At 38.8% G+C, this 26061-nt stretch overlaps 1 protein-coding gene across 7 annotated transcripts in view; it reads left to right on the forward strand.

The window, feature by feature from the left end:
* COL24A1 (collagen type XXIV alpha 1 chain) overlaps window positions 1-26061 on the forward strand; it is a 120678-nt gene that overhangs the window by 85985 nt on the left and 8632 nt on the right. For 5 of the 7 annotated variants that reach the window (XR_014885361.1, XR_014885362.1, XM_085232393.1 and 2 more), the window contains 18 exons: window positions 1134-1187; window positions 1866-1973; window positions 4929-4982; window positions 5535-5642; window positions 6512-6565; window positions 7364-7417; window positions 8672-8728; window positions 10365-10418; window positions 11338-11406; window positions 11494-11547; window positions 13960-14013; window positions 15580-15687; window positions 18045-18152; window positions 19129-19236; window positions 19322-19375; window positions 19668-19730; window positions 20812-20865; window positions 22841-22876. Coding sequence is in view for 5 of the 7 variants with exons in the window: in XM_085232393.1 (XP_085088519.1) it covers window positions 1134-1187; window positions 1866-1973; window positions 4929-4982; window positions 5535-5642; window positions 6512-6565; window positions 7364-7417; window positions 8672-8728; window positions 10365-10418; window positions 11338-11406; window positions 11494-11547; window positions 13960-14013; window positions 15580-15687; window positions 18045-18152; window positions 19129-19236; window positions 19322-19375; window positions 19668-19730; window positions 20812-20865; window positions 22841-22876 (1251 nt within the window). In the remaining 2 variants the exon portion in view is untranslated. Of the gene's footprint in view, window positions 1-1133; window positions 1188-1865; window positions 1974-4928; window positions 4983-5534; window positions 5643-6511; window positions 6566-7363; window positions 7418-8671; window positions 8729-10364; window positions 10419-11337; window positions 11407-11493; window positions 11548-13959; window positions 14014-15579; window positions 15688-18044; window positions 18153-19128; window positions 19237-19321; window positions 19376-19667; window positions 19731-20811; window positions 20866-22840; window positions 22877-25634; window positions 26043-26061 lie in introns of those variants that run through there. The other 2 variants (XM_085232396.1, XM_019618662.3) reach the window with 2 other exon arrangements.

The following is a 26061-nucleotide window of genomic DNA, read 5'->3' on the forward strand; positions in this document are numbered from 1 at the left end:
TCTAGGTGCCACTGAGAAATGACGGGTTTCAGCAGGAAGCTAGATCCAAAGATGTCCAGCCCAGCTGTTAAGATGACAGTAATTCTCTGTAGCAGTTAGGCAAAATAATGGAACTTTGTTGCCCAAACAGAGCAGAGTACCTCTATGTATTACAGTCTCACGCAGGTGATTTGCTTCTTGTGCTGTGCTGAATGAGTTCAATCAGCACTCAATTTCAGCAAACACTTGTATACCTCTGCTTATTCCTTCTGTATGTCTTTCTTACCTTTTTCATGTGACCCAGATAGTTGCCTACTTTTGAAGGATGAGAAAGTCTTTTCAAGTGCTAGAGACAGATTTTTATCCAGGTCACTTGTAAAAGAGCATAAATTGTATCGTTTTAAACTTAAGCCTTCCCACTGAGCTGCTCTAATATCCCATTAGCTCCTTGCTGTCATCTTTTCCTCCTGGCCAAAATCTCCAGCAAGTTGCATTTCTACAATTACATCTGTTGTTGTTGAAGAGTAATTTCTCATACTAGATCACATGGAAGTTCCATACCTACCATACTTCTATGACTGAAATACCACGTTATTAGTAGAGGGCAGGTCACATTTGCTTTTCTACTATCTGCATCAAAAGTTGTGATGTGCCACTGTCTTTCAAGATCAGGTCCCGAGAAAGGCAAACCTTCTAAAATGTCATGGTGTGATTACTGATGGTAAACGAGATTTTCCATGGCCCTAGACTGAGTCACTGAACATACCAACATAATAATTATCCACAGAAGCATAGAAATCTAGGACAGAATAGGTGTATTTTTGAAGTTACTGTAATTACGTGTTCTGTGCTCCAAAACTGAGTAGTCTCAGTGCCAGTGGCCAAATGAATATTGTTATACCAGCATAGCCTTGTCTCGTTTTTCTAATGCAGATTGTTTTTTATGGTTTTTGGTGCTCCGGGTTCACAGGAGTTATGTTACAGTAAATAAGTGAAAAATGAAGGCAAAATAAACTATCACAGCACCATAAGAGTTGTCCATGACCCAGAAAGTCCAAAAAGATAATAAATGTTTGTAAAACCGAGGCAGAAAGAAGTCTGGAGAAGTTCAGTCAGTGGCAATAATTTTCTTTTTAACTGTTCCTTTTTGTAAGGGTGAGCCAGGACTTCCAGGAGAAGATGGTATACAGGGAAGAGATGGCCCAAAGGTAGGTTCATTTTTTTTAGCAGATGTAAAGCAGTCATTAATTTAAAGGCCCAGATATCCTTTTTTTCCCCCCCCACTCTCTATTACACAAACTCAGCAGAGCTCATTTGAGTGCTTGTGATTTTACCATGGAAAGCCCTGTGTATTATAAGCCTAAATGGCATAGACCTGCTCTGCAAAACTGAATGGCTAGGCAGAGGAACTCAAAGTAAAGAACTCAGTGTGACTTATTTCACTTGTGAATGTCGTGCCAGACAGAGGAAGCCCAATGCTTCACTCTCTGCATCAGATCAGGGGACTACGACAGGTGCAAGGACAGGGGGTGTTACACCCTCGCAGTAGTAGGAGATGGATGAGGCAAAACCTGGCTGTTGAATGAGTTTGTGAATTAGCTGTAGAAAAGGCTTTACCTTAGCTTGGAGCCTTGACTGGAAAGACTCCCATTAGTTCTAGTATTGTAGGGGGTTTTTTTTGTTTGCTTTTTTTGTTTGTTTTGTTTTTTGTTTTTTGTTTTCTGTAGTTTTTTTGTGGCTGTTTTTTTTTGTTGTTGTGGTGGTGGTTTTCTTTTTTTTCATTTTTGTTTGTTTTCTTTGGTTGAACTCAAAGATTTAGAATTCTCTTTTCTCAAGAACAAGTTTTGGAGCTGTAACTTGATGAAAGATTTTTTGTGTTGCTTTAGGGAGAGCCTGGAGAACAGGGACCTCATGGAGAAGCTGGTGAAAAAGGAGAGATGGGAACACCAGGAAATGCTGGACCCTCTGGTGAACCTGGCATAATGGGTATTCCTGTAAGTGTTTTCGATATTAAGTGGGCTTTTTTTTTCATTTGCTTTTTAGTAATTTTTTTCAAATTTTGCTTACTTATTTTTGTCTTGTTTTCCTTTTCACTGAGAGATTACCATCTTTAAACTAGCTTGTCTACCCTTTCTATGTAGCTTGGGATTTTGGAGAGACAAATGTTTTCCCCATTTTAAATCTGGGACTTCTCAGCAGACACTAATTCCTCACACTTGTTACCTCAACACATACAACACACAGCCTGGATTTTCTCACTTGAGGTCTCTTCAGACAATCTTCTGTTGTTAGGTTCTATCCTCACCTTAATTTGGAGACCGTAGGTAATTTCACAGAATTAAATCATTCTCTAAATTTAAAAAAATGCCCAAAAAAATCTGCCTGGATGCATATACAATCACAAATAGTTCTGTCATTGCTTTGTATCTTTCCCTACTAATGGGTTTGTTTACTGTCCCAGGGCTGTTTAGTTGTTAGTTTAGATTAGAAGTTCTTTAGGGCAAAGAATTGCCATTTTGAGCACTGTAAATAATGCAGTTCCAAAACTTTGAGCACAAAGGTGCTGGCTCCAATTGAATATTCTATGCTAATATTCTCACCAAATATATGCTTAGGTTTATACACCTTAACAACAACATCAGCGACTAAAGCTAACTTATCTAGAAGTAATGTATTTAACATCGAGGTGTCTTTATTTACAACATTACTGCAGCACAGACATCAACAAGCACAGGATTTCTTAAAGTATTGGTGTGGATTATAGGGCCTTCTTTGTTAAGATTCAAGAAGCAGTTCAAAAGTTACTTAAAACAAGTATTACATCATAGTAGGTATCACATAATCTAAACAACACCTACTGCTGATCTGTGATGTTGCCATGGGAGGATGGTCTGCCTTTCCTAGCAGTGGTCTTTCTATGCTGCTGTCAAGGTGATGTAAAAACATTATTATGAATGCTGCCCAACTCATACTGACGCTGACTTCCAGAAGAGAGGGACTATCATGCCAGGCAGCCCTTCTTCAGTTGATGCTTCTGTGCTTTGGTGAGCCTTCTCTTCTTACCTTGTTAATGAGCCTGCAATGAGGTTTATACAATAAACTAAAGAAAAGGAAAAAAAAAAAAAAAAAAAAAAAAGGAGGAAGAATGGGATAATGAAATTCTTTTTGTTCTTAAAAAACACGTATTCCTAACTAACTAGATTTTGGTGCTCCTGTGAAAAGAATTAAATAGACATTTCACAGGATCACCAATTGTTAGAGATGACAGATGGAAAGAAATGGCAACATGCACACATAAGTCAAATAGCAAATGAACCTGGGGATCCACAGTTAACATTGTTAGATCAGTTTGCTGTTTGTTCTGGCATCATGCCTAGCAACTACAATCTATTCATCTAATCTATTTTTCTGAAGTTTTATGCAACTACTTAATGTAAACTAATCTTTTAGAGCACAGCTTCTAAAGCAAGTATGTAGTCTCAAGTCAGACATCAGATTCCCTCACCCAAAATTCATTCACAATCCCCTGGCTGTCTTCACTGTAGCTCTTATTTGATGATGGATTATGAGTAAACAGCAGTTTGGAGAGCCAGCTGTCACCAGCTGTGAGCACTGTTCTCTCTATCCTCAGCCTCAGAACTAGAATTTGCTTTCTTTAGTCCTAGGCTCCTCACATCAAACAACTGTTCTAGTTAAGGAAGAAAATGCACTTTTCAATTGTCACAGCTTAGGGTGCAGAAAAATTGATGTTTCTGGCACAATAATATCACTTTGACTTTTTTCTTTTTTTGGATTGACTATTCAGCAGAAGCAAGAATGTTTTGTACATTAAAATTATTATAAAATATCTCAGCCCTGACATATCTGCACTAAATGTAATTATACTTGCATGGAGTAAACAACATTAACAACACTGCTCAGTGAGACGGGCAGGTCTGGAGATTCAGAGTTTGAGACGGTGTGGTTAGCAGTGTATTTTTCACATTTCTGTTCCATGCATTCCAAATGTAGATGCAGAGCTGCCCCTCTGCCCAATCATCCTCCCCAGCATCTGAGGTGTTTGTATCACAGTTTTGGCTTGACCTCATTCTAGACATGTGGACAGATCACAACATCCTGGTCTAAACAAGGAAATCAATTTCCTTTTTGGAAGTTTTACTGGGGGTGAGAGTAACATTACATTTTCCTTAACCAGAAGCTAATGAAGCAACAAATGAGCTTCACTATTCTGTTTGAACTCTACTTACCCTGGCTCATCACCACAATATCTTTAAAAATGTTGTACGTGTATCTCACCTTTCCCAAAACTAAAGCTAAATTACCTCCTTGCCTTCATAGAGCTATTGAATAATTTGAGACCAATTTTCTCTGGACACTTTGAGTCCTTTCTGAGGATCGTTTTTTGAAGTGACCCAGAGGGCAGTGAGTTTGTAGTTCCGTGGCATCCCTCATCTACACACAGCACACCTACTTACACAACCACCATGGGGCTGGCAGTGGAAGGGCCTCACCATGCACTGAGCTAGGTCTCTCCTCTGCAGCAGATTTTGTCAGGGCCCTGCTCTTGACACTTGACAACCCCAGAGTTTTCTTAAGTAGTAACTGTGCATTGCATTTCTCTAAATCCAGAAGCAACTTTATTCCTGAAATAATACTTTCTGTCTGGGCAAGACTTATTGTGTTTTAGTGTTTGTCTTTTTTTTTTTTTTTTTTTAATGTCCAGTTCATTTTCACTGATTTGATAAGTGATCCCTTATGTTTGCCCATTTATTTCTGCTGTAACTTGAAACAGCCACGCTAACTTCCTCATAGCAACAGTTAATGAGATTTTTCCTCCCACCTCTCTGTATAACAAAAGCCTGCTTAGTTATTCAGTTTGGAGCACAGTTTAAACATGTTTGCAGGGCCTTTCTCAATCATTTATTTTTGCCTCCCTCATAAATCTACAGGGTCCTGAAGGAAGACCAGGAAACCCAGGTCAGAGGGGCCGTTTGGGGAAAAAGGTACTACTTTTCATCTTCCCAGATTCCATTCCTTTTGTCTGAAACCTGAATTTACACTACAAAATAATTCCACTTAGTTCCTTGACACAGATGAATGCCAGTCAACACTCAGACATCAGTAGGTTTTATGTTGATAATTTGTTACTGCAGCCTGATGGTAAAATATTCAACCTAAGTCCATGCCTGCTTTCTTTCACTTCTCAAGTAATTTTTTTTTTTCAATTGTAATTTTTTATTGAAATTGTAATCATTATTTTGTGATTGATAGCATTTGGAACCTTAGGAATATTAAATTTGAATCAGGATGTGCAACTCAGAACAGCTTCTGATGCTATAAGAAAAGTTCAGCTCTGGCTAAGCAAAAAAGACAGGTTTTAGTAGATTTTTTTTTCCTACAGAGTTCTGGATTCAGACTTTATAAGAACTACAGTAAACAACATGTAAATATAATATTCGTCTTAAACAGTGCTGTTATGCACTTTGATTAAGTATAAATTGCATTTGAAATGTAGTATCGATCTCTAATTATTTTTAATAAAATAACATCAACAGGGGGAAAAAGGGCAGCTTGGCTCTCCTGGAGAAATTGGTCCTGCTGGTGATTCTGGTCAACTTGGAAAAACTGGTCCCAAAGGTGCAAGAGGAACTCAAGGCCCCTTGGTATGTACAAAATATGCTTGTTTAAGAGCTCATGCATTTGTGGTTTAGCAGTCCTGTCTCTCCACTAATGAAGGGAAGTCACAGATGAACCATGTATAAATAGCAAAAGCTGTAGCTGGAGGTATAGGTGGTGTTTATGCTACCTAGAAGTCCTTCCCAACCCCTGGCTACCAATGTGTGCCCTGGCCTTCTTGCGTTAGAATGAGACCTATGCACCTGTCCAGACTGAAACTCATGGACCAGCAGAAAGTCATCTCCTGCTCTCATTGGTTTTTGATCTGGCAATTAGAGAGCAGGATGGCAGGGCGTGCCACAGAGTACACATACTCCACAGTCAAGATGCAACTTCACTTATGTTACTGTTTCTTAAACCCTTCTGACACTAAGAACAGAAATCATGGGCTTTGCTATTACATAAATAAAGCCTTAATTATGGCCAAAACACAGCATTTTGGATGAAGACTGCTATAGCCCTATTGAATGGAGTGTCTAATCTACAGTTAACTGATTTAAGGGTATTTCCACTAATATTATGAACTCATCACAAGCTCTCCATGCATACTTCACATTGTGTGATGGCAAATGCAAAACCAAATGCATCCAATATGTATCTAAATCACAGCTCTAGGGTCCAGTCCTGTGGCCATGGAATGCAGCACTGTGTCTCTTGAACACATGAAGCTCTTCCACAGTTCTGAAAGTCTCAGATTCTTTTGATCTTAATTATGAACAAATGAAGTTAAAAGTAACAAGGAAGTGACCCGTGGTTCTCAAATATCAGTGTCTGAAGATGAATTTATAAAGTTTACATTGCTGCAATATTCTAAAAGGAAGCTCATTTTTCTATCATTGATTATTTCATTTATCAGGGACATCCTGGAGGAATGGGACCAGGAGGAGAGCTAGGAATTCCAGGTTATGGGGTGAGTTTTTTGACTGAATTCATGTGCATTCACACCTCTGTGCAACTCTGGTGCTCTGAATAGTTTCAGTTATCATGTGGAGTCTTTCAGTAAAATATGCAGATGTTTTCTGTGTCAGATACATATATTTGTATATCACACCTGATTTCCTACTTAAAAGTGTAAGCATTAAGCAATGTTGGGGTTTTTTTTGTTCACTAGCAGTCATTTTTTGTATCAGATTTGAAACCTTCCTTTGTTTTTCCAGTGCTTCCCACTCTATTTGTTAATAAAGTTCCTATGAAATTACTATGGCTATTCATTATAAAGAGAATTAAGCAAGTCACTACCTCTGTTTACCATCTGGTCAGGCAGTTTCCCTTTCACTAACAGAACCACTGATTGAATGAGGTTAACTGAGGGATATAAAGATGTTGTGGCATTCACTGAATAAAAATTGCTGTTCTCTGATGATCTTCATATATGGAATGTATCTTCCTCTTACAGACCAGACTGCTGTGTCTACTCCAAACAGAAAGTTCCATCTTTGGCTCTAGCCCTGAAGATCAAGCCCAGCTCCCTTGACATGTATCAAGCCCTTGTTAGACATCAGCCCTTGTTTTCCCACTGTGTGCACAGATTTTCCTGCACACAATAAATTTTCTGCCAGTGCCCATTAATTTTGTCCCACATCACTATGCAACGTTATTAGCAAGCAGCCAAAAATAATGGCAACAAGTAGCTAAACAAAGGTTTGGAATTAATTATTTCTTTAATTATTTGCATTGGAACTAATTTTTGTTTTCTTTCATTCTTTAGGGTCACCAAGGACCTGCAGGGCCTTCAGGGCCCCCAGGACCCAAAGGAGAAAAGGTATGAAGACGGATTATTCTTTCTTATGGTTTAGATAACCACAAAAGAGTAAATATTACTGCATACTCACTGCTTTCCACAGCATGCAGCAAAAGCCACCATTTATTCAGTACTGTGAGAGAATATGCAAAGAATTTCAAAGCGGAGAAACAGATCATTCGGAGGCAGAGTTCTGCTTTGTTGTTGAAGTGTTTCAGGTTTCAAAAAACAAAGTATCCATTGTTTAAAAAAACACATTCTATCCTATCAGATAGCACCACTGCTCTCAGTAAGTACTGCTGATAGGAATAATCAGTGTGGGAACTGAGAAGCATTCAAGAAGCATTCACTTAACCTTAAGCCTGTGAGTACTCCCATGGATTTTGCTGAAGGTCCAATTATGATGCTTAATATAAGATATTAGGAGCAGGAAATTGCCCCAGTTTGGTTTTTTAGTGTTGAATTCACTGTTCTTTTAAGCCCCAAACCCTGAAAACAAGTTTGAATGCCAAGTGAAGCCCCTGTGGTCCCAGGGAGGTACAGGGATTCCCTTCATAAAGATTAGTTTACAGTTGCACCAGGCAGAGAAATGTGTCCTTATGTTAGCGCCAGTTTTGCAATGAATACTGCTAATAGACAGTTACTGAGGATTTTATAATTGGCTTCTGAGAAGATTTTCAGAAACAGTATCGAAAAACAAAATTATTGAGAGCTAGTTTAGCTTGCTTTGATGCTTTTGATGCTTCTGAAAATCCAGTTCAGTGCACTTTCTGACACTGAAAGTATGTGTCTCTTTGTATTAAATGTGTTGGAATACATACCTGGTTTTCCTATTGCTTTAGATGATGATCGCTTCATATTTAAAATAAAAAATAGTATAAGCCTGTTCAGGCTGATTGTTGGAGTTTTCTGGACACTTATTTGTCTATGTTAAGTACATTTCTTAAGACATTAGAAGAAATTTTCTTTTTTTTACTTTTGTTCAAATATTCTGTTCCTCCATTCCTAAGAACATGGACAGTGTTCAAATACTCCTTTAACAGATGCTTTTAAGAAAAGAGCAAATACTTAGGTTTTTAGTCCTATATTTGCTTCTTAAAAAGATGATGATGTTGTAATAGTGTTATCACTTTTACTGTTTATAACCAAAAGCATCATACTCACTAGTAGCATCTATACAGTATGCTTTCTGATGTATTACTACATTTGAACATGTATGGATTACAGAAAATGTTGAACTGAAGTATAAGTATTTAATGTTTACCTTTATTTTAGGGTTACCCAGGAGAAGACAGTACAGTACTTGGACCACCTGGGCCCATAGGTGAACCAGTAGGTCTTTGTTTCTCAAAAAAATTATATTAGTGCCTCAAAACAAGAGACAGTGAGAGCTTTCTGAAACTTCTTATCACTTTCCAAGGAATCAGTACCCTCTTTGTGCAAAATTGTAGAGTGATGGTTTTTCCATCGATAAACTCACTCTGAAAAATGCCGCCATGTACTCTTTCCTGCTTGAGATTGTGCCCTGTGTTTAATTATGTGACTGCCTTCTGTTTGTGTTCAGATCAGTGCATTTTGAATCATTATTTTTATCCCCTGTATATTTATACTGAATTGCCTTACTAGTCAGAACTAGTTCTGACTTACATTATTGCTACAAAGCTATTTTAACAGATTCAGAGAAATAGCTGCATTTTGTAACCTTATGTTTACTAAGTTTGTATGTGAGACATCTCTTTGCAGTAACTAGGAGAACGTCCAAAAATTAAATGCAATCTCAAAGTCTTATTAAGGCTTTGTGCTAGAAGCAATACTTACAGCCTACATCTTTTCAGATTAACCTTTATATTTGTTCCTCACTTCCCAAAAAGCAGGAACTATAAGACCCAGGTGTGACTAAAGACAGCCTGGGCCAGGTTTTTGTTTTAATTTTGGAAATGCTTAAGAGGAGACTTTAGTTGATTCTCTTGTAGCTGAGCTGACTGCTCAAACATTGCAAGCAAGGTCTTTTCACTTTGCAGATTCCCGTGAGGAAACATGCCATGAACATGCCGAAACTTGGGAGGGCATAGAAGCAGTTGCATTACAGTACATACTGATGGACCTGGCCAATTTCTTCATTTCCGATTGATACACTTCAGTTATCTATGCCTCACCAAGTTTTTTTTATGTGCTTTTACTTCAGACGCAAAAAAGGCTGACCTTATTTCATCTGAAGAATGCTAGTTGTCAAAGCCTTGACCAGTCTTGCTTTCTGCAGGCATGATTCCTTATTCCATTATTTTTCCCTTTGAATGAAATTTGGTAAATTTGTTGCAATGAGAGTTAAATTTGGGGGGAAAATCCTATTTCTTTTGTGGGGTTAGAGCAAGAGGCTTTCCCTAAAGCAGGGATACTAAGGTATCAGAATGTAACAGTAAGAACTGTCATTCAAGAAATAATGCCATTAGTAATGCCAATAATACTCCTGCTCAGCTATCGTTTCTGAGAAGTGGCCTGAGAGATTGAGATTGCCTTCTTATTAGGATGAACTTCAGAATTGAAGCAAATTCTGAGTGTAGCAAGCCATTGTGAAAGGCAACCTCATTTACCATGTGCTGTCTTATGGAAATCACGCAAGAGTTTTCTTTGCATTCCCTGAAAACGAAGTGTGGTCATTCATGAGATTCGTAATTCCGATACTATGGAATACACACATGTATCAGAATTTCTGATGAGCTCAATGTTCTTATTTTGTTTTTGCCCATATGAGAGCTACTTTAACTTCTTCAGTTAGAAAATATTTTAGATAATGCTTCCTGTCTGACTGCAGTGAATTTTTTTAGGAAAAAAATGTTTATTCCTTTAGACAAGCTAAATGTAATATTTTGAGTCTTCCATTCAGTCTGGTTGGTCAGATTCTTCTTCACTTTGCTGCAGCAATATTTCAGTTCAGCTTCTGCATTGTGCTCTTTTTTCTTTTTTACAGGGGCCCACTGGGGAACGTGGAGATAGAGGAGAACCTGGTGATGAGGGCTACAAGGTAATACCTCTTGCTTTTTTAGTACTTTCCATTTGAACATGGCTGGTGTGCATACATGCAGACTCATGCAGCAAAAGTATCATCATCTCACACACATGCACAAAGATGCATGTGCTGATGCCTCACTGCAGTGATGTGTTCTTAGTACAGATTGGAGCATCTTTCCTATAGGAGAAGCTGGCAGAGCAAGGACACTTCCACCTGGAGAAAAGACTTGGGCAGGGAATCTTAGTGTGTATAAATACCTAATGGGAGGGAATGGGAGGGAAGATGACAAACTCATCTCAGTAGTGTGGAGTGACAGGCAATGGACACAAATTGAGACACGTGAAATGTTCCATCTGAACACAAGAAAACACTTTTTTAAAAAAGTGCCTCCTTGGAAGTGCTTTAAACCCAACTAGGCAACGGTCCTAGACAGCATGATGGTCTTTCTTAAGCTTAGTTGCTCTGGATAAGATCCTTTCCAACCTAAATTATTCTCTAATTCTAACAATTATTCATTAATTGTATGCAGTCTTTCAGCAAACAGAAATGGACAGTAACTCTTTCTGCTTGTCTGGTGAAATACAAAACACTTTTTGACATGGAATATCCTGTTTAAGTTGCACAGACAGTGTAGATAGGCATTGTAATAAATTAAAAACCAAATATAGACTATGCTCATGAAAGTGCAGAAATGTTTAAAATACAGACAAATATACTCCTCTTGAGTGAGTTTGAAGTAGAGAGTTTAAAAAAGAAAAGCTTCTTAAGGTCTCCTAAGGTCTCAGGAGAGCTAAGCATACTTTATGCAAGTGAAATCAATCAAGCTGGGGCCACTCAACACCTCCCAGGATGTGCTTTAGAAGCAGATCTGTAGCTTATTGAGCGTGTTACCCTAATTTATGTATATTACAACGTATTTTCTGCTTCCCAGGGTCACATAGGTCTTCCAGGGCTTAGAGGACCAATTGGACAACAGGGGCCTCCAGTAAGTGTCTCAAAAGTGAGGTTTCTTTATTGATTGTTGGAATTACACTTTCATTTGCATTCAAATGATGTTATTTGCTTATTTAATGTGTTCTTTCCAAAGGGAGAGCCAGGTGAACTGGGAGAGCAAGGACTGAAAGGAGAAAGAGGATCTGAAGTAAGTAGAAAACCGGTTAAAAAAAAAAAAAAAAAAGCATTTAAATGGAATTTACTTTTCTTGTTTATTCTCAGTCGCTGAGGGAAAAAAAAAGCGTAGGTGTGTAGATGTTTGATACATACAAGAACTTTTGAGAGTAAAACGTGATTTCTGATGGATACTCTTAAAGATTACATAATATTTGCCTTTATATTCTAGTGTCGTGAGAAGGCTCTCCATCACCTGTTCTCATGTTCTCATGTTGCCCAAGTTGTTGTTAAATGTTAACTAAATGGTCTTTTCACACTGATCCAAGTCCATAAGAGCCTGTTCATCAGGGGCTCAGCAGTATGTGTGAGACACACAGTCTGAAGGGTGGCAGTGCTGTGCCTGGTGCTCACTGATGCTGCAGCTGGTCTTGTGGCTGCATCTACATCTGGCAGTAGCCACCAGCAGTGGGATCACACTGTGTTCTCTCTCTTGCAGGCACATTTTGATTCTTTTAAGATGCTTGTGTCGTGTCTTGGCATTGATATGACAGTATGCATTAGCGGCATCTTGCCTTTCCCTGGAAAGAATCAATTTTTATTTGTGCATTCTCTTTTGAAACTACTGGGCTATTTTTTTCCAAATAGTAAGCTTGTAAGAAACTTTTGTACATGACTGACAGCAGCATGGAAACTGTTTGTATTTTTTTCCTGTTATGTAAGGCTGAAATTCAGTATTTGGTTTGCTTTTTCATACCTGCAGGGGCAATTAAAAATATAATGGAAAACTGTATAATAGTCTTATTAGATATGTTTTATTTGATAAGTAAGTAGGTTTGCTTTGAGGTAATGTAAAGCATTTGAGAGGCTCTTTTGGAAATATTTCAGTGATATTCAATTATACCCTTAAGTGAAGTTTCTTGTGACAAGGTTTGGACAACAACCAAGATTTTACTGGTCTGATTTATAAATGAAGCTTCTTGGTACTGCAGTGCACTGAATTGTCACTCAGAAATAAGGAATTTGCTTAAGAGTAGCAGAGGCAAAGCAAGTCCAGATAAAGATAAAACACAAAGTCTTTTTCCTTTAGAAATAATAGTTCACTGTGGTGGTTCATTGAAAGTTGCCAAAAGTATTTTATATATAATACAATACAATTATAATACAAATTCATTTTGAAGATTAAATGAGATGTTTTGTCTGAAAAGTTTCATAGACAACTGTTAATGTTTCAAAAAGTTCTAGGTGAATACAAGAATCTACACTAGGTGGGGAATAGGGAGCAACAAAAAGGAAGTATGATGTAAAAGCACTATCAGCAAGTGCCCTAACTGTGTACCAAGATATATTGCCTTTAAGAAACTACACACAGCACAGGATAAAATTGGTCATTCCTCTGCCTTTCCCTTAGGGAATATATTCTTTGTGTTGCAAATACCTTTCAGATTAAAACTGCCGTTTACAACTAGGCAACCTGGAGCAAACCAAAAGTCTAAAAAAGACAATCCCATACAATGCAATGCTGAATCATCTGGATTTACTTTAATATGCATTCCACTATTTTAAAACAATATAAAGTTATTTGAATATGAGTTCCTATTCTGATTGGTGGATGTTATGTATGCCTTCATTAACTAAAAGATGTTAAGGAATAAAACATAATTTTGCTAAGTAAATCATATTTTTATTAATTATTCTAAAACATATAATTAGAATGTTATTTTTTTAATTTACTGCATGTTATGTAATATTGCAGCATAGTAAGTTAATATAGCTTTTGCTTTAAGAGCACTGTTAAAAATAACACCAAAAAAATCTTGGGAGCTCTATTCTACTCAATTGACATATTCTCATTTGTGTTGTCTGTGTGGTTATATCTTTGAGAGTTAGGATAAAATTCATGCATATGTTGTAATTAATGAGTACTTTCTAAATTTTCTGACAAGTTTTAGATATTTATATTCAATGAAGAATGTGCTATAAATAGAATTCTCAGATCCTTTTGACCCAATCTGAGCATTTCTGTGTTAGTACTTGGCTGCTGGATCTCCTATCAATATCACTCAGTTGTCTCAAACTAAGGATTACTAGATCAAGCCAAAAAAGAGTGATTTTATGTAGTTTTTGTCTTTTGTCTACGTTTTAGATAAAAATAATGTTCCTATTTGTGATGCTACTCTGTTCTGGTACTCTTTTTTGTACTCAGTGCATCAACATTGCCAGTTTTTAATGATTTCCATTTTTGAAAGGTACTAAAAGTACTGCAAGAGCATACTTCTCTGTGCTGGTATGGTTTTCTGGTGGAAAATGTGTTAAGTTACTGAAAAACTTTCTGCTACCTCCACCTCAAAGTGAGGCAATGTGGACATTTGTACCAGTGAGGAAAATCAATTTTCAGATCTTCTTGGGAGGACTATGTTTGTAACCCAAATATCTTAACTTTTAGGGGCCCACAGGAAAGAAAGGAGCAACGGGTCAGGCAGGCAAACCTGGAATTCCCGTAAGTAACACAGCTCTGGCCTTCTGATCTTCTGGTTGGAAATGAAGGACAGCAAAATTGACTCCAGGCAGTGGTACTAGAAAGCTTTCTGTTTCTCATTTTCCAGGAAGTGTAAAGGAGCCCCTGAGAAAGTAAGAATAATTTTTGAGACTATATTAAATCATACTAATTTACACTCAGTTACTCATCACATGGGAGAGAAGTGCAGCTATTATAGCAACAAGTTGCATCCCACCTGAACAGTTACTTAATTAGATGATTTGTTCATGTGGCCCATAGCCCATGTGCAAGTTATCACATTACATTGTGCAGAGCTGTACTACTGTGCACTCCTGCCTTCCATCAGCTCCTTCAACAGCTGTGGCCTACACACCAAAAGTGTGTATCCATATGTCCGTGATGGATCTCTGGAGGTTTTATTCTTTCACTTGCCCTGAGCTGAAATTTTTAATGCTCTTTTTTGAGTAACTGTAAAGAAGCTAACTCACGTCCCTTTCTCCCCAAGGGAAAAGAGAGCAGGAAGCAGTAGGTGTTCTGTAAACATAACTGAGAACAAAACTCATCAAGACTATTTTGGTCCCTAATAAATAATACCACACAAGACCATTTTGTAAATATATTTTACTAACTCACATCAAAACATTGTTGGTAACCAGAGAAATGCAGCTGTTTCACAGAACTTCTACCTTCTGGGGAGAGTGGAAGAATAACCTTTTGAAGGCAGGCAGATTGTGTGTCCTTTGTAAATACTTGGCTTTTCTCTCTGGAGGACTGCAGAGAGCATCACTGCAGATGTCGGAGAAATGGGAAATGCAAGAAAAATGGAGATGCAAAGAGAAGACAGTAAAGCAGAAGTCTTGCAGCACATTCCAAGTGTGAGGTTCCTCATCAGTTAGAAATGAGATAAAGATGGAACACTTACACTCTTTAAGACAACTATTAAATATACTTTTTATAATGAGCCGTGGCCTAGTTAGCATGCTTTAAATTTCTGAGAAATATACTCATAGAGAATTGTAGAACTCCAAGCTCTGTATGATCATATGTGTCAGTCTAAAAGGAAATGACCGTAAAGAGAAAATTTTTGTTCCTCTGGTGAATGTAACGTGAGTTTTTTCAGTGCAGTACAGTAAGTTAGCACAAACTTGTCCAATTAGAATTTTTTGTTTTTTTTTAAGGTGTGCAGATTTGAACAGCATAAATTTGCAAACATATGGTATTAATTTTCTAGTAAAATAAAGAGGTGTGATTAGTTTTGTTTACAGAGATACCTAGGTGACTTTACCAGGTTTCCTTGCTTCAGCTTAAGAATCAACACCCTCAGCCATCTTCCAGGCTTGGCATGCAGAAGGATCAACCCCATGGTTTTGTCTGAACTTCCTCAGATCCCACAACCTAGCAAGCATAAGGTTAAGCCAATAGCATTTTAAACCATACATGCAAACTCTCCATCTCTGTGAATATTCACGTGTCATTGACGGATTTAGGAAATACTGTGAGTGAAATCTAGCTCTGTTAAGGTGAGGAGTGCCAACTGTGTTATATTTGGTTTGAATTTATTTCAAGGGAAAACCAGGACCAGCAGGGCAGAAAGGAGCAGTGGGCTACCCTGGACCAGAGGGCATTCCTGGGAACCCTGGCAAGCCTGGGCTGCCAGGAAAACCCGGCCCTAAGGTAAGTTGCTTTCCATATTGCCCATCTTTTTGTAATTCTGCATTAAAGATTTTCTGAGGTTACGGTGTTTAAACAAAAGGAATCAGTCTCAGTTCTGTTGACGTTTTAGAAATCAGACCAATTTTTTTTTGTTGTTGGTTTTTTTTTTTTAAGCTTTTATTTTCCCTCAGAAACAGACTGAGAGATAGATGTTGGTCTCCTAGCCCCTGAGCTGTGTTTTGCCTGGAGGTGGGTTTTGCTGGCCTAGCGACGCTGCTGTGGCCAACTCTTGTAGGGTGGGGGTGAGTCCAGGGGAACTGCTGTGGGTCTTCTTCTTCAGGGGGTGCCAGAGCCCCCCAAGTGAGCAGTTTCTGCCCTGGGTGGAGGGTCCCGCTGCCTCTGCCTGCTCCAACTCCTCCTCTGAGGACACAGTGGCAATGGTGGGGTACCTGGGACCCCGATGAAGATCACTGGGGAGCTCATCAGCACTGGAGCCTGCGGGGCTGAAGGAGTGGCCTGGACTAGAGGCAGGAGGATTCTGAGGCAGGCAGTGGGGCTGAGGGTGGCTGTGGGGCTGTCCTATTGCCCCCCTGTAGCACTGGCATTCCGGCTTGTCCTGCTGCCAGCAGATCTCTGGGCCATACATACAACCTCCTCACAAAGGGCACCATGTGGTCCTTGAGGAGTGACCACAGCCTCTGTAATAAGGCACCTGGTTGAGACCATGCATGCAAAGGGAGCCTATGACAGTGCACTGTCCTTCAAACACTTCCCACCACCCATTGCCACAGATCCTCTCGATCTCTTCTTGGAGGCACTGGAGCAGGGGTTTGAGGTCTTCTGGATGTTCTTCAAAACAGGCAGCTCAGCCCTTGGGTGGGAAGTTGTGCTTGGGATGCAGGAGCACAGGCTCTGCAGACTCCTGCTCACCCTGCAGTCATAACCTGAACATGCTGTGAACTGCAGGACAGAATGCTAGAAGTAATCATCATCTGACTGCACTGAATACCGGATGGTCCTGCTCTTTTGTCTGTATACAGCACATTTCAGCTTCTTGGCCCACAGGAAGGCATAGCCATAGCGAAGTTGGTGGAGACAGGGTGTCACATAGGTGACATCATCCCAATTTTGCCAACAGACAGGGCAGGTCTATTCTGATGGCACCTCCATGGCCCCACAGTGGGTATGGGACAGCGAGACTGGGAAGGTACTCTCCTCGCTGGTGCTGCAGAGGATAGAAGGTGTCATAAACAGCAAAAGAAAGTGAAAAAGAGGCTGCAGTCACTCTCTGTCCCCAGGACAGGCAGCAGCGATGCTCTGGTTCCTCAGTAGCAAGACCTTTTGGCCCTTGCTCCACACTGCACCACTCACCTCTGCTGCTGCTAGTGCACCCTGTGGGGCCCCAGCTGCCTGAGTCAGGCAGGGCATGGTAAACACTGACGGTGTTTTGGGATAAGCACTAAGAGTTGTTGGCAGTCCCACTGCACAACCCAAGAAAGTCCTCATTCAGTGCTCCAAGTCTTGCGGCTGTGCTCAACTAGAATCCAAGCACAAGCCCACAATGACCTCTGCCAACACCCGAATTCATACATGAGGGTCAGCAAGGTCACAGTCATCTCTCACTGATATCACAGCCAAAGTCCTTATCACCCCATCACAGCCCATGGCTGCATGTATTTGGGCACCAGCCTGAGCCTCCATCATTCAGTGATTTTCCTTTGTAATGGTGATATATTTGGGAAAATAAAAATTGCCCATTTACTATCTCTACAATAATCTACCATAATCTGTGAACTGCTTGCAATTTCTGAAACTTGGACAAATTTGCCTGTTGTGCTTAGGATGCAACACAAATTGGTGACAAGCTCAGGGTTGCTTTTCATACCACATGCTCATATTACAGCAGGCTGTTTGCTCATGCCTTCCTGTGCCACCTACTCTACAAGACCTGCTTTAGCAGTGGGCTGGACAAGGCGACCATCAGAGGTCCCTTCCAACCCCTGTGATTCTGTGATATTCTGACTAGAAAGTAAAGTTAGCCCATTGCAATGGACTAAGAAGTGCTTGACATTTGTTTTGCTTAACAGTCAGTGACTTATGTTGCAATTATTTGACTTCTCAGAATCTTCATTTTACATCACAGTGAAAGTACATGAAGCTTTGTTGCTAAGTATGACAGATTTTTGTTTTTGAAGAATTAACAGAAATCCAGATGATAGTGCTGATCATTCTTAATGTATGTTTTGGAGTACCATATCCATGTATACAGAAAGCATTAAGTAGCTTTAGCTGATTTTATGTTCTATGCCTGTTTTAGTATACAGTGAAAACATATGTTTGACTTTTCCGCTAATAATAATTATTTTCAATTTATTAAGGGTAATAAAGGAAGCCCGGGCTTAGCAGGTCTGGCAGGTTATCCTGGAGCTCGAGGTCCAAAGGGATTGCCAGGCATGCCAGGGCCCATGGGAGCACCCGGGCTAAAGGTATGCACATCAGACCATGTTGTTTAAGTGCAGTACTACTAACGCTGCTCAGTATTCATACCGTATGCAGTGAGTAGGGAAATATGTAGAATAGGGTGAGTGAGGGAGGAAATGCTACTGTTAATCATACAAAAAATTGATGGCAGGATTTATATGAAAGGTGTGAGTATAGATTATGCTGGCCTCCTCTGCTTTTACTGATAATATTTATCAGACTCATTTCAATGGTTTAAATGCGAAAAAAAGAAACATTACAAATAATTTTCACCATTTAAAGATGAATTTCTCATTTAAAATGGTGATTTGCATTGTTCTGTGTGATTTCAACAGTAAGCACTTCTTAATATGGTAAGTTAATTGAAAACTGGGCAGGGAAATACTGTCTGTTATCTTTTCATAAAGATATTTTGTAAAAGCTATGTTCACTGTTATTAGAGTCTACTGCCGATACTTCCAGTCCAGTTTATACTGCTTGGTCTGTACGATGAACTGAAAAGAGCCAGTTCCTGCTCAGAAAAGCTTGAATCCAAAAAAGACAGGAAATTAAGGGGAAAAGGGTTACCAGGTTTTGCAAAGTAAGTATTAGGAGGAGACATACTGAGTCAGGCCAAAAGTCTTTATTAGAGCTAGAAGGAATCACTAAAGAAAGAGTGTAAGTACAAAGCAATCATGAGAGTTGTATGTTCCCAATCCAAATTATTTGCAGATTGGTGATCTCTTGAGCTAGACATGATTTTTATGCATTTAACTGTCATCAGAGAATTCCTCTAGCGTGAACTAATGTGAAATTTTAGTCTAATAACAAGGAGCTTCACAGCTATATTATGCCATGCTCAAAGATTTGTTTTTTAAAATTTACTCCTTATCTTCCTGTTCTGTAATTCACTTTGTGCACTTGAGCACTTTCACAGGGAGGTACCATACTGGAAATGGCCTAAAGTGTGTGTATTAAGATGCATTTTCTTCCTATTCACAGGGTGCAGAAGGACTTCAGGGTCATCCAGGAAAACGAGGTAAAAGAGGCCATCCAGGATCACAAGGTGACCAGGGGCCAGCGGGAGAGGTTGGAGCCAAGGGACAGACTGTACGTAATCACAACTCTTGAGGCAAAACAACTATTCCAAGAGTTACCAGCATGGAATAAGTGAGGATGCCTGCTTCTATTACAGGGAGAAGATGGAGATCAAGGTTTGATGGGGCTTCAAGGATTCCCAGGTCCAAAAGTATGTGTTTGTTCTTTTTTGTTAGATCTTAAGCCATTTACAGAGTGAAAATATTAGGGAAGAACAGATTTAATCAGCTTTAACAATAATTTGTTCAGAGTGTGTCTGAACTTGTTGGAACGCTGTAGCTAGAGCTGTGTACTCCATGTCCAAATATGAATGTTCTGGGTCAACGAGCTTGGTATTTTCACTGTTACAGCTCTTAGAAATTATCTTCCACTGCTTACAAGAGTTTAAAACAAGCTGATAGCTGATGTTTATGTTTGACTAAACTTTTCCTCTGTATTTTCAGGGTCCTGCAGGAGACGTTGGCTTAATTGGAATTCTGGGCCCGAAAGGCCCAACAGGGCAAATTGTAAGTGTTTCACTCCATAAAGGAGATTGTCAGGAAGGCTTGCAGGTTTCACACATTTCCAGCTAAGGAATCCTCCTTTTTTGTATTAAAAGACCAGAACCCCCTACTCAAAACTTTCTCACTCAGACTGTTTCTGTTAGAAGCCCTTTGCTTGGTCTGCCACAATAGTTTGATTACAGCGTGGGTGCAGGCACATAAGCAGAGCTGGGATCCCAGTTTTAAGGAAAAAAGCAGGTTCTGCTGACAATGACACCCTCCTTGTACAACTTTACCTACACAAGTTTCTTTATCACTGTCATTTATTTATTTCTCTTTCTTCTTACTGACCACAATGCTGATTGCATAACTGTCTAACAGGGAAGAAAAAAGAATCAAACTGGCTGCAGTGAAAGAGACTAGTACTTAGGCATTGAGAATTAATAAGTAGTCTTTTAAAAATGCATTTCCTTTCTTTTTTCATAAGGTTACTAGTCTGCATTAGCTCATTCTGCATGACACCTTCATGATATTGTACTTTCTTACAAAAAATGTGAAAGCACTGTATAATATCTGGGATTGTGCATCCATCTTACTGCATCAAATAGGGGAAGTTTGCAGCACAAGAAGTTTTACTGGAAAATTCTCTCACTGCTACCATTGACACTGCAGAACTCCTGCAGTTTAGTTAACCAGACGTAGAGCAAAGGCTTTAGTGATCTTGTTCTAATAGCTGTTTTCTTTTTTAAACGTTCCTATACAACATAAACTCTGGAAATGAGCTGTTCACTCTAAATGGAACAGAATGGTAAAATCACATTGTAGCAGTATTTACTGGTAGTCTTACAAGAGCACTTGCGGTCAGTAATATGGCTCAAGATATTAGTGATTGTAGCTCAGTAAATAATTGGTCTTTGGTGGTCAGAGTACTTAATTTTCCACTTGTTGATTATATAGCAAAGAGCGTTCACTATTCAGAACAAGAATGTTGCCAAGATCTTTTGGATATTTACCAATGCTGAGCAACTTGAAACAGGGATGTGTCATGAGGAGTTTCTTCATTTTGAAAACTCAGTCATCTAATTTTTTGTTTGTTTGTTTACAGGGATATATTGGGCCTGTTGGTAAAGAAGGCATTACGGGCCCAACTGGCAGGCCTGTGAGTTTCCCTTTTCTTTTGCATACTCTCATTATTCTACCTACCTTCATTTTTAATAATCTGTTTTATGGCTGATCACAATCTTATTTTGCCATCTGTAAAGAGCAACTAACAGTACCATCCTTGTACTGTTACTATGCTGGCAAGTTAACTTATATGTAATATAAGCACCTGATACCAACAAGATGATGAAAAAAATCATTGTAATGGCATTGTGCTGAGGTATAGCAGACAGAGGACATGGCTTCAACGGCAGTGAGCAGATCAAGGTTTACAGCAGCACGTAAACTGTCACCTGACTGTCCTTACTCAGACTTAAGTCTGCAGCAATTCTAGAAAAATCATCTTCTAGGCCTTTCGGATAGCCCTCAGTGCTCTCTAGGTTCCCTAAAGCAGGGGAGTTCTGCTCCCATCCCTGTTTCTATTCTGTCTCACTCTCCTTGTGCATGGGACAGAGCAGCATTCTACAGAACCACCTGCAGATCCACAGGTTCTGCCTACCATGCCCAAGACACTCATCCCATCCATGGAAGATACATAGAGAAGGTTTTTTTTATACCTCCAAATTCCTGATCCATAGAACTTGGAGGCAATGTCAGGAGAATGTCTAAAAGTTGAAATAATAATCCTCAAAATAACAGGTATATATAATATTCCTATTGGAAAGGAGTTCTGTGGAGATGGACTTGAGTGTCCTGGTGAACAACAGGTTGTGCCTTATGGCCGAGGAGGCCAATGGTATTCTGGAGTGCATTAAAAAAGAGTGTGGTCAATAGATTGAGAGAGGTGATCCTCCCCCTGTACTTTGCCCCATTGAAGCTGCATCTGGAAACTGTCAGTTTCTGTACTCCTCAGTTCAAGAAAGACGGGAACTTCTAGAGTGTCCAGCATAGGGCTACAAAGATGATGAGGGGTTTGGAGCATCTTCTTTACAGGGAAAGGCTGAGAGGGCTGGGGCTGTTCAGCATGGAGAAGACTAAGAAGGGCTCTTATTAATGCTTATAAGAATCTAAAGGTTGAGTGCCAAGTGGATGTGGCCAGGTTCTTTTCAGGGTGCCCAGTGGCAGAGCAAAGGGCAATAGGCACAAACTGGGACATAAGAAATTCCATATATGAAGAAATGCTTCTTTATTTTGAGGGTGGTAGAGTGCTGGAACAGACTGCCTGGAGAGATTCTGGAGCTTCCTTTTCTGGAGATATTCAAAACCAACCTGGATTCTTTCCTGTGCAACCTGCTGAAGGGAATCTGCTTTAGTTGGAGTAGATGGTCTCTCGAGGTCCTTTCCAACCATTCTGCGATTCCACTATAAAATTAATATATATTGACTATTTAAAAGTAAAAAATAAAAGGAGAAGGGATAATTCCTCTGGTAACTAGACTTCTCTTTCCACCTGTTGGGTAAAAGGCAATACTTCTTGTATTCATTTCACTGCCACATAGGAGGAAAACAGTTCTATATAAATGTTCAAAAGTTTTAATAGACTTCATATTAAATGTAACACAGCGTAAATGAAAAACTAGCCAAAAACGCCATGGAGACAGAAAAACAGTTTGTAATCTGGCTGTGAGAAAAGAACTAACAAAAGTGGATAAGTAACCAATGGATTTCTTCAGTGGCAGAGGGCACCATGTTTGGCTCCCATTTCATTAGATGGTGAAACACTTATCTCCCACTAAGATAGATCAGATTGGAGAGTACAGCCTATTGAGAGGGAGAACACTGGCAGTTAAAATTTCTGAGAAAAGAATGTATCTGCAATCTGAAGAAAACAATCAGTTTTTCAAATTTAGGAATTACAAGCTGTTTTCAAACAATTTATTCTTCCAATAATGCAGAGAAATTAAAGCCCCAGAGCTGTAAATAATTCCACAGGTGGACTTTTCGTGGGAGCTGTATGACTCTCTCTCACACTGATTTTCTGAAGTCCTAGAAGCTAGAAAGCATGCTGGCTTAACAGTTTCTCTTTCTTACAGGGACCGAGAGGTGAGAAGGGCACAAGGGGTGAAATGGTAAGCTGAAACCACTTCTATGCTTTCATTTGCTTGGCTGTGTGAAAAGTATTCTTGTGAGATGCTGAGGGCATTCCTGCCTGCTCTGCCAGCCAGAGGGCTCTGTTGTGCTAGGCAAAGCTCTGTCCTGAAGGCTAGAACCGCAAGTCAAAAACTTGCACGCAGACTAGTGTTTCAAACAATATGACTCCCAGTCATATAGCAGGTGCGTACCTCACATCTGTTAAGGTTCAGATCTAAAAGCAAAATCTTCTGTTTCTTGTCAGCACTCCAGTGCCTCACAGCAGGGTGTGCATACAGCACCACATTTGTGCCTGCATGCTCTTGTCTGGAGAGGGAGAAGACAGGAGCTGGAGACTGGTGTCCATGTACTGCATGCCAGCTGTGGATACAGCAAGCAGCACTGATAGCTAATCAAGCTGCGCTTTCATTCTTCAATAAGAAGAGTATATTATTTTTTGTCCACTATTAAATGTTTGGTTTTATTTAAAAATTGTCTTAGAGATAGTAAAGCATCCAACTAATGATAGGTACCTGAAAAGCCAGTGTAAATTTATCTTATTTACAGTAAATGTGCATGCAATTTCAGTTGATACATATGGCATTAGTTTGTAACAATCGCTTCCTGCTCCTGTAACTGGCCAATGCAGTATTGTTCCTACTACTCTTACCCTGCCTTCCATCCCACCTCATAAAGGTCATTTAGTTTCACATTTTAATGGATTTTGATTTTATTATCCACCTACATATGGTTCCAACCTAAATGCTTCATAAAGTTTTTGAAAAATAAATCGTAAAAACTCAAATAATTAAGGTTAAGAATGGAGCTTTTCTGTATTTGTCTCAAGAAGCTTTCCTCGCTGATCCTAATGTGACAATTCCTATCTCAGAGTAAGAGGAAACTAGGTTCTCAGTTCTTTCTATTAACCATCTTAAATGTTTCTCATCTTTTATTTAAAGAATGCCTGTAACAGCATAGAGCTAGAAATGTAGACACACATGCATGCAAACATATGCACAAAAAGCAGTGAAAAAAAATATTTTTTCCATTAGTGGTACTGCTCCTTAAGGAATTATTACCTAAATCATGAATTCCTCTTTTAAGATTTTTTTTCTGAACAAGGATGCTTAATTTTGGGCTGCACAAAATGCAGCAGTTTTCAATATGTAGCCAAGATAAGGGCATATTTCCAACTGTTTTCACATATGAAGGAGATAAGTGATTTGCATCCAACTGCATGTTCTGAGCTTGCATTTATACCTTCAAAATTGATATTGGCATTCATGCTAGAATCATAGAAATTTCAACTTTTCTGTAAGATTTTTAAGTTTTAGTTAAAAATTTTTAGTCTGTCAGGAATAGTGTTCAATACTAGAAAGAAATGTTCTCTCATCCTCTGAAAAATGTAGAATGTAAAATCATATCTCCTTGTTTAGTTAAAACTTCAAGTCCTGTAGGCTATTTCTAGAAAAAAATTTGGTAGTCAGAAACAGAGGGTTCTTGGAATAAAATGAAAATTATTTTCCAATTCAAAATAATCATATTGCTGTCATTCAGACATTGAGAAAGTCATGGAAAGCTTTATAGAATATTGTTTCAGAATTCTGACAGTTCTTAAAGTGTTTTAACTTACCTAGTTTAAGGTTACTATTGGTGTTTATTTTTTAATTTCAGGGCATGTCATTAGTAATACAAAATAATAAAAAATTAGTAATTATAATTTAGAGTCATAGGATAATCCAGGCTGTTTGGACCATGAGGTATTTCACGTCCCAAGCTTTGTTTAAAGTAGAATCAGCTTTGCAATCAGACTGCATCACTCAGACCTGTATTCAGATGAGTCTTGAAAACTCCCAGGAATGGAGATTGGATAATCTTTTGGGGCAAGTGTTCCAGCACTTGACTATCCTATGGTTAAAAGTAAAGCAAAATATGATAAAGCAGAGTCTGTAATTTTCTATAACAATCTTTTATCTTAGATTTGCAGTCATTAACAGCAATTAATACACTGTATGGTATATCAGAGTACTATGTTTTTGTTATGATTTACTCATTCTGAGATGCAGTGGAATAATATCAAAATAGCAAAAGTAGTCATGGAAAGGTTACCATTTTGGGATTCCAGTTTCTCTTTTTTAAATCATTTCTATTAATTTTAAATAAACATTTTACTTTGTTTCTTCAAATGTTTCTGAAGACATGTAAAATATGGACATCCCTGGGGCTGGTCATGTTTTCAAAGTTAAACATGTCTATCAATGCATGTGAAATCAGTGTTAGAAGAAGGCTGGAGTTTTGCCCTTTGAACTTCTGTACTAGCACCAGACGGTGGTTAAAGAATTAAAGAGCACACTAAAACTAACAGCTCTATTATCTGCTTTTGTTATCAACTGCAATTATATTCAGTACACTGGAATTATACTAGAATCTTCTCACTTAAATTCTAGTATGATCAAAGGGTAAATGAAGTGGATTTGTAAAGGTAATCCCATACATTCCAATGAAACATTCTGCAATTAGCTTAATCCATAAAAAGTGTAATTCAATCTTATTTGCTGCTATGTAACTGAAAGAAAGAATATAACATCTTTACAGGATTTTCAACACACTCTATACATTTTGGCTACATTCTAAGGACTTTCAAAAGTAATTTATACAGGTCTTTTAAGGTTTAATGCATTTGGGAAATTTAATATCCCCTCCAAAGAAGTTTACTGCAGTTAACAAATTGCATTCAATTTTTATCTTTTTTCCCAGATTGGTTTTATTGGCAAGGTGACAGTGAATCAATACAAGTCCCATTCCTGTTTTTGCAAGATCCCTTAAAAGCATTGGAACAGTGCAGTTGGGGATTTTTAAATATTCAGTTCTGTGTCAGAAGCACCACAATTTTCATCTGTTCTAATCCCAGAAGTTTTGAAGTTTTAAAATTGTGACATATGTCAAGAGTATAGAATATTAACTGAAGTATTCAGTCATCTGGAAAATTTCTTGGAATTTCTAAATCTCAACACCCAGAGAACAAAGGCATCTATTCATCAGAGAGCAGTGGTTACTTAGGGATGAACTGTTGGAGACTTTGTGCCTTGCTTGACCTTGTGTTTGCATAATCCAGTCCTGAACCAAGATAAACAAGTATGTCCTCACAATGTCAAATTTGTCTGTCAAGGTTCTCTTTTGCACT

The sequence above is a fragment of the Meleagris gallopavo genome, chromosome 10 (assembly GCF_905368555.1).
Source record: "Meleagris gallopavo chromosome 10, MGAL_WU_HG_1.1, whole genome shotgun sequence".
NCBI classification, from domain to species: domain Eukaryota; kingdom Metazoa; phylum Chordata; class Aves; order Galliformes; family Phasianidae; genus Meleagris; species Meleagris gallopavo.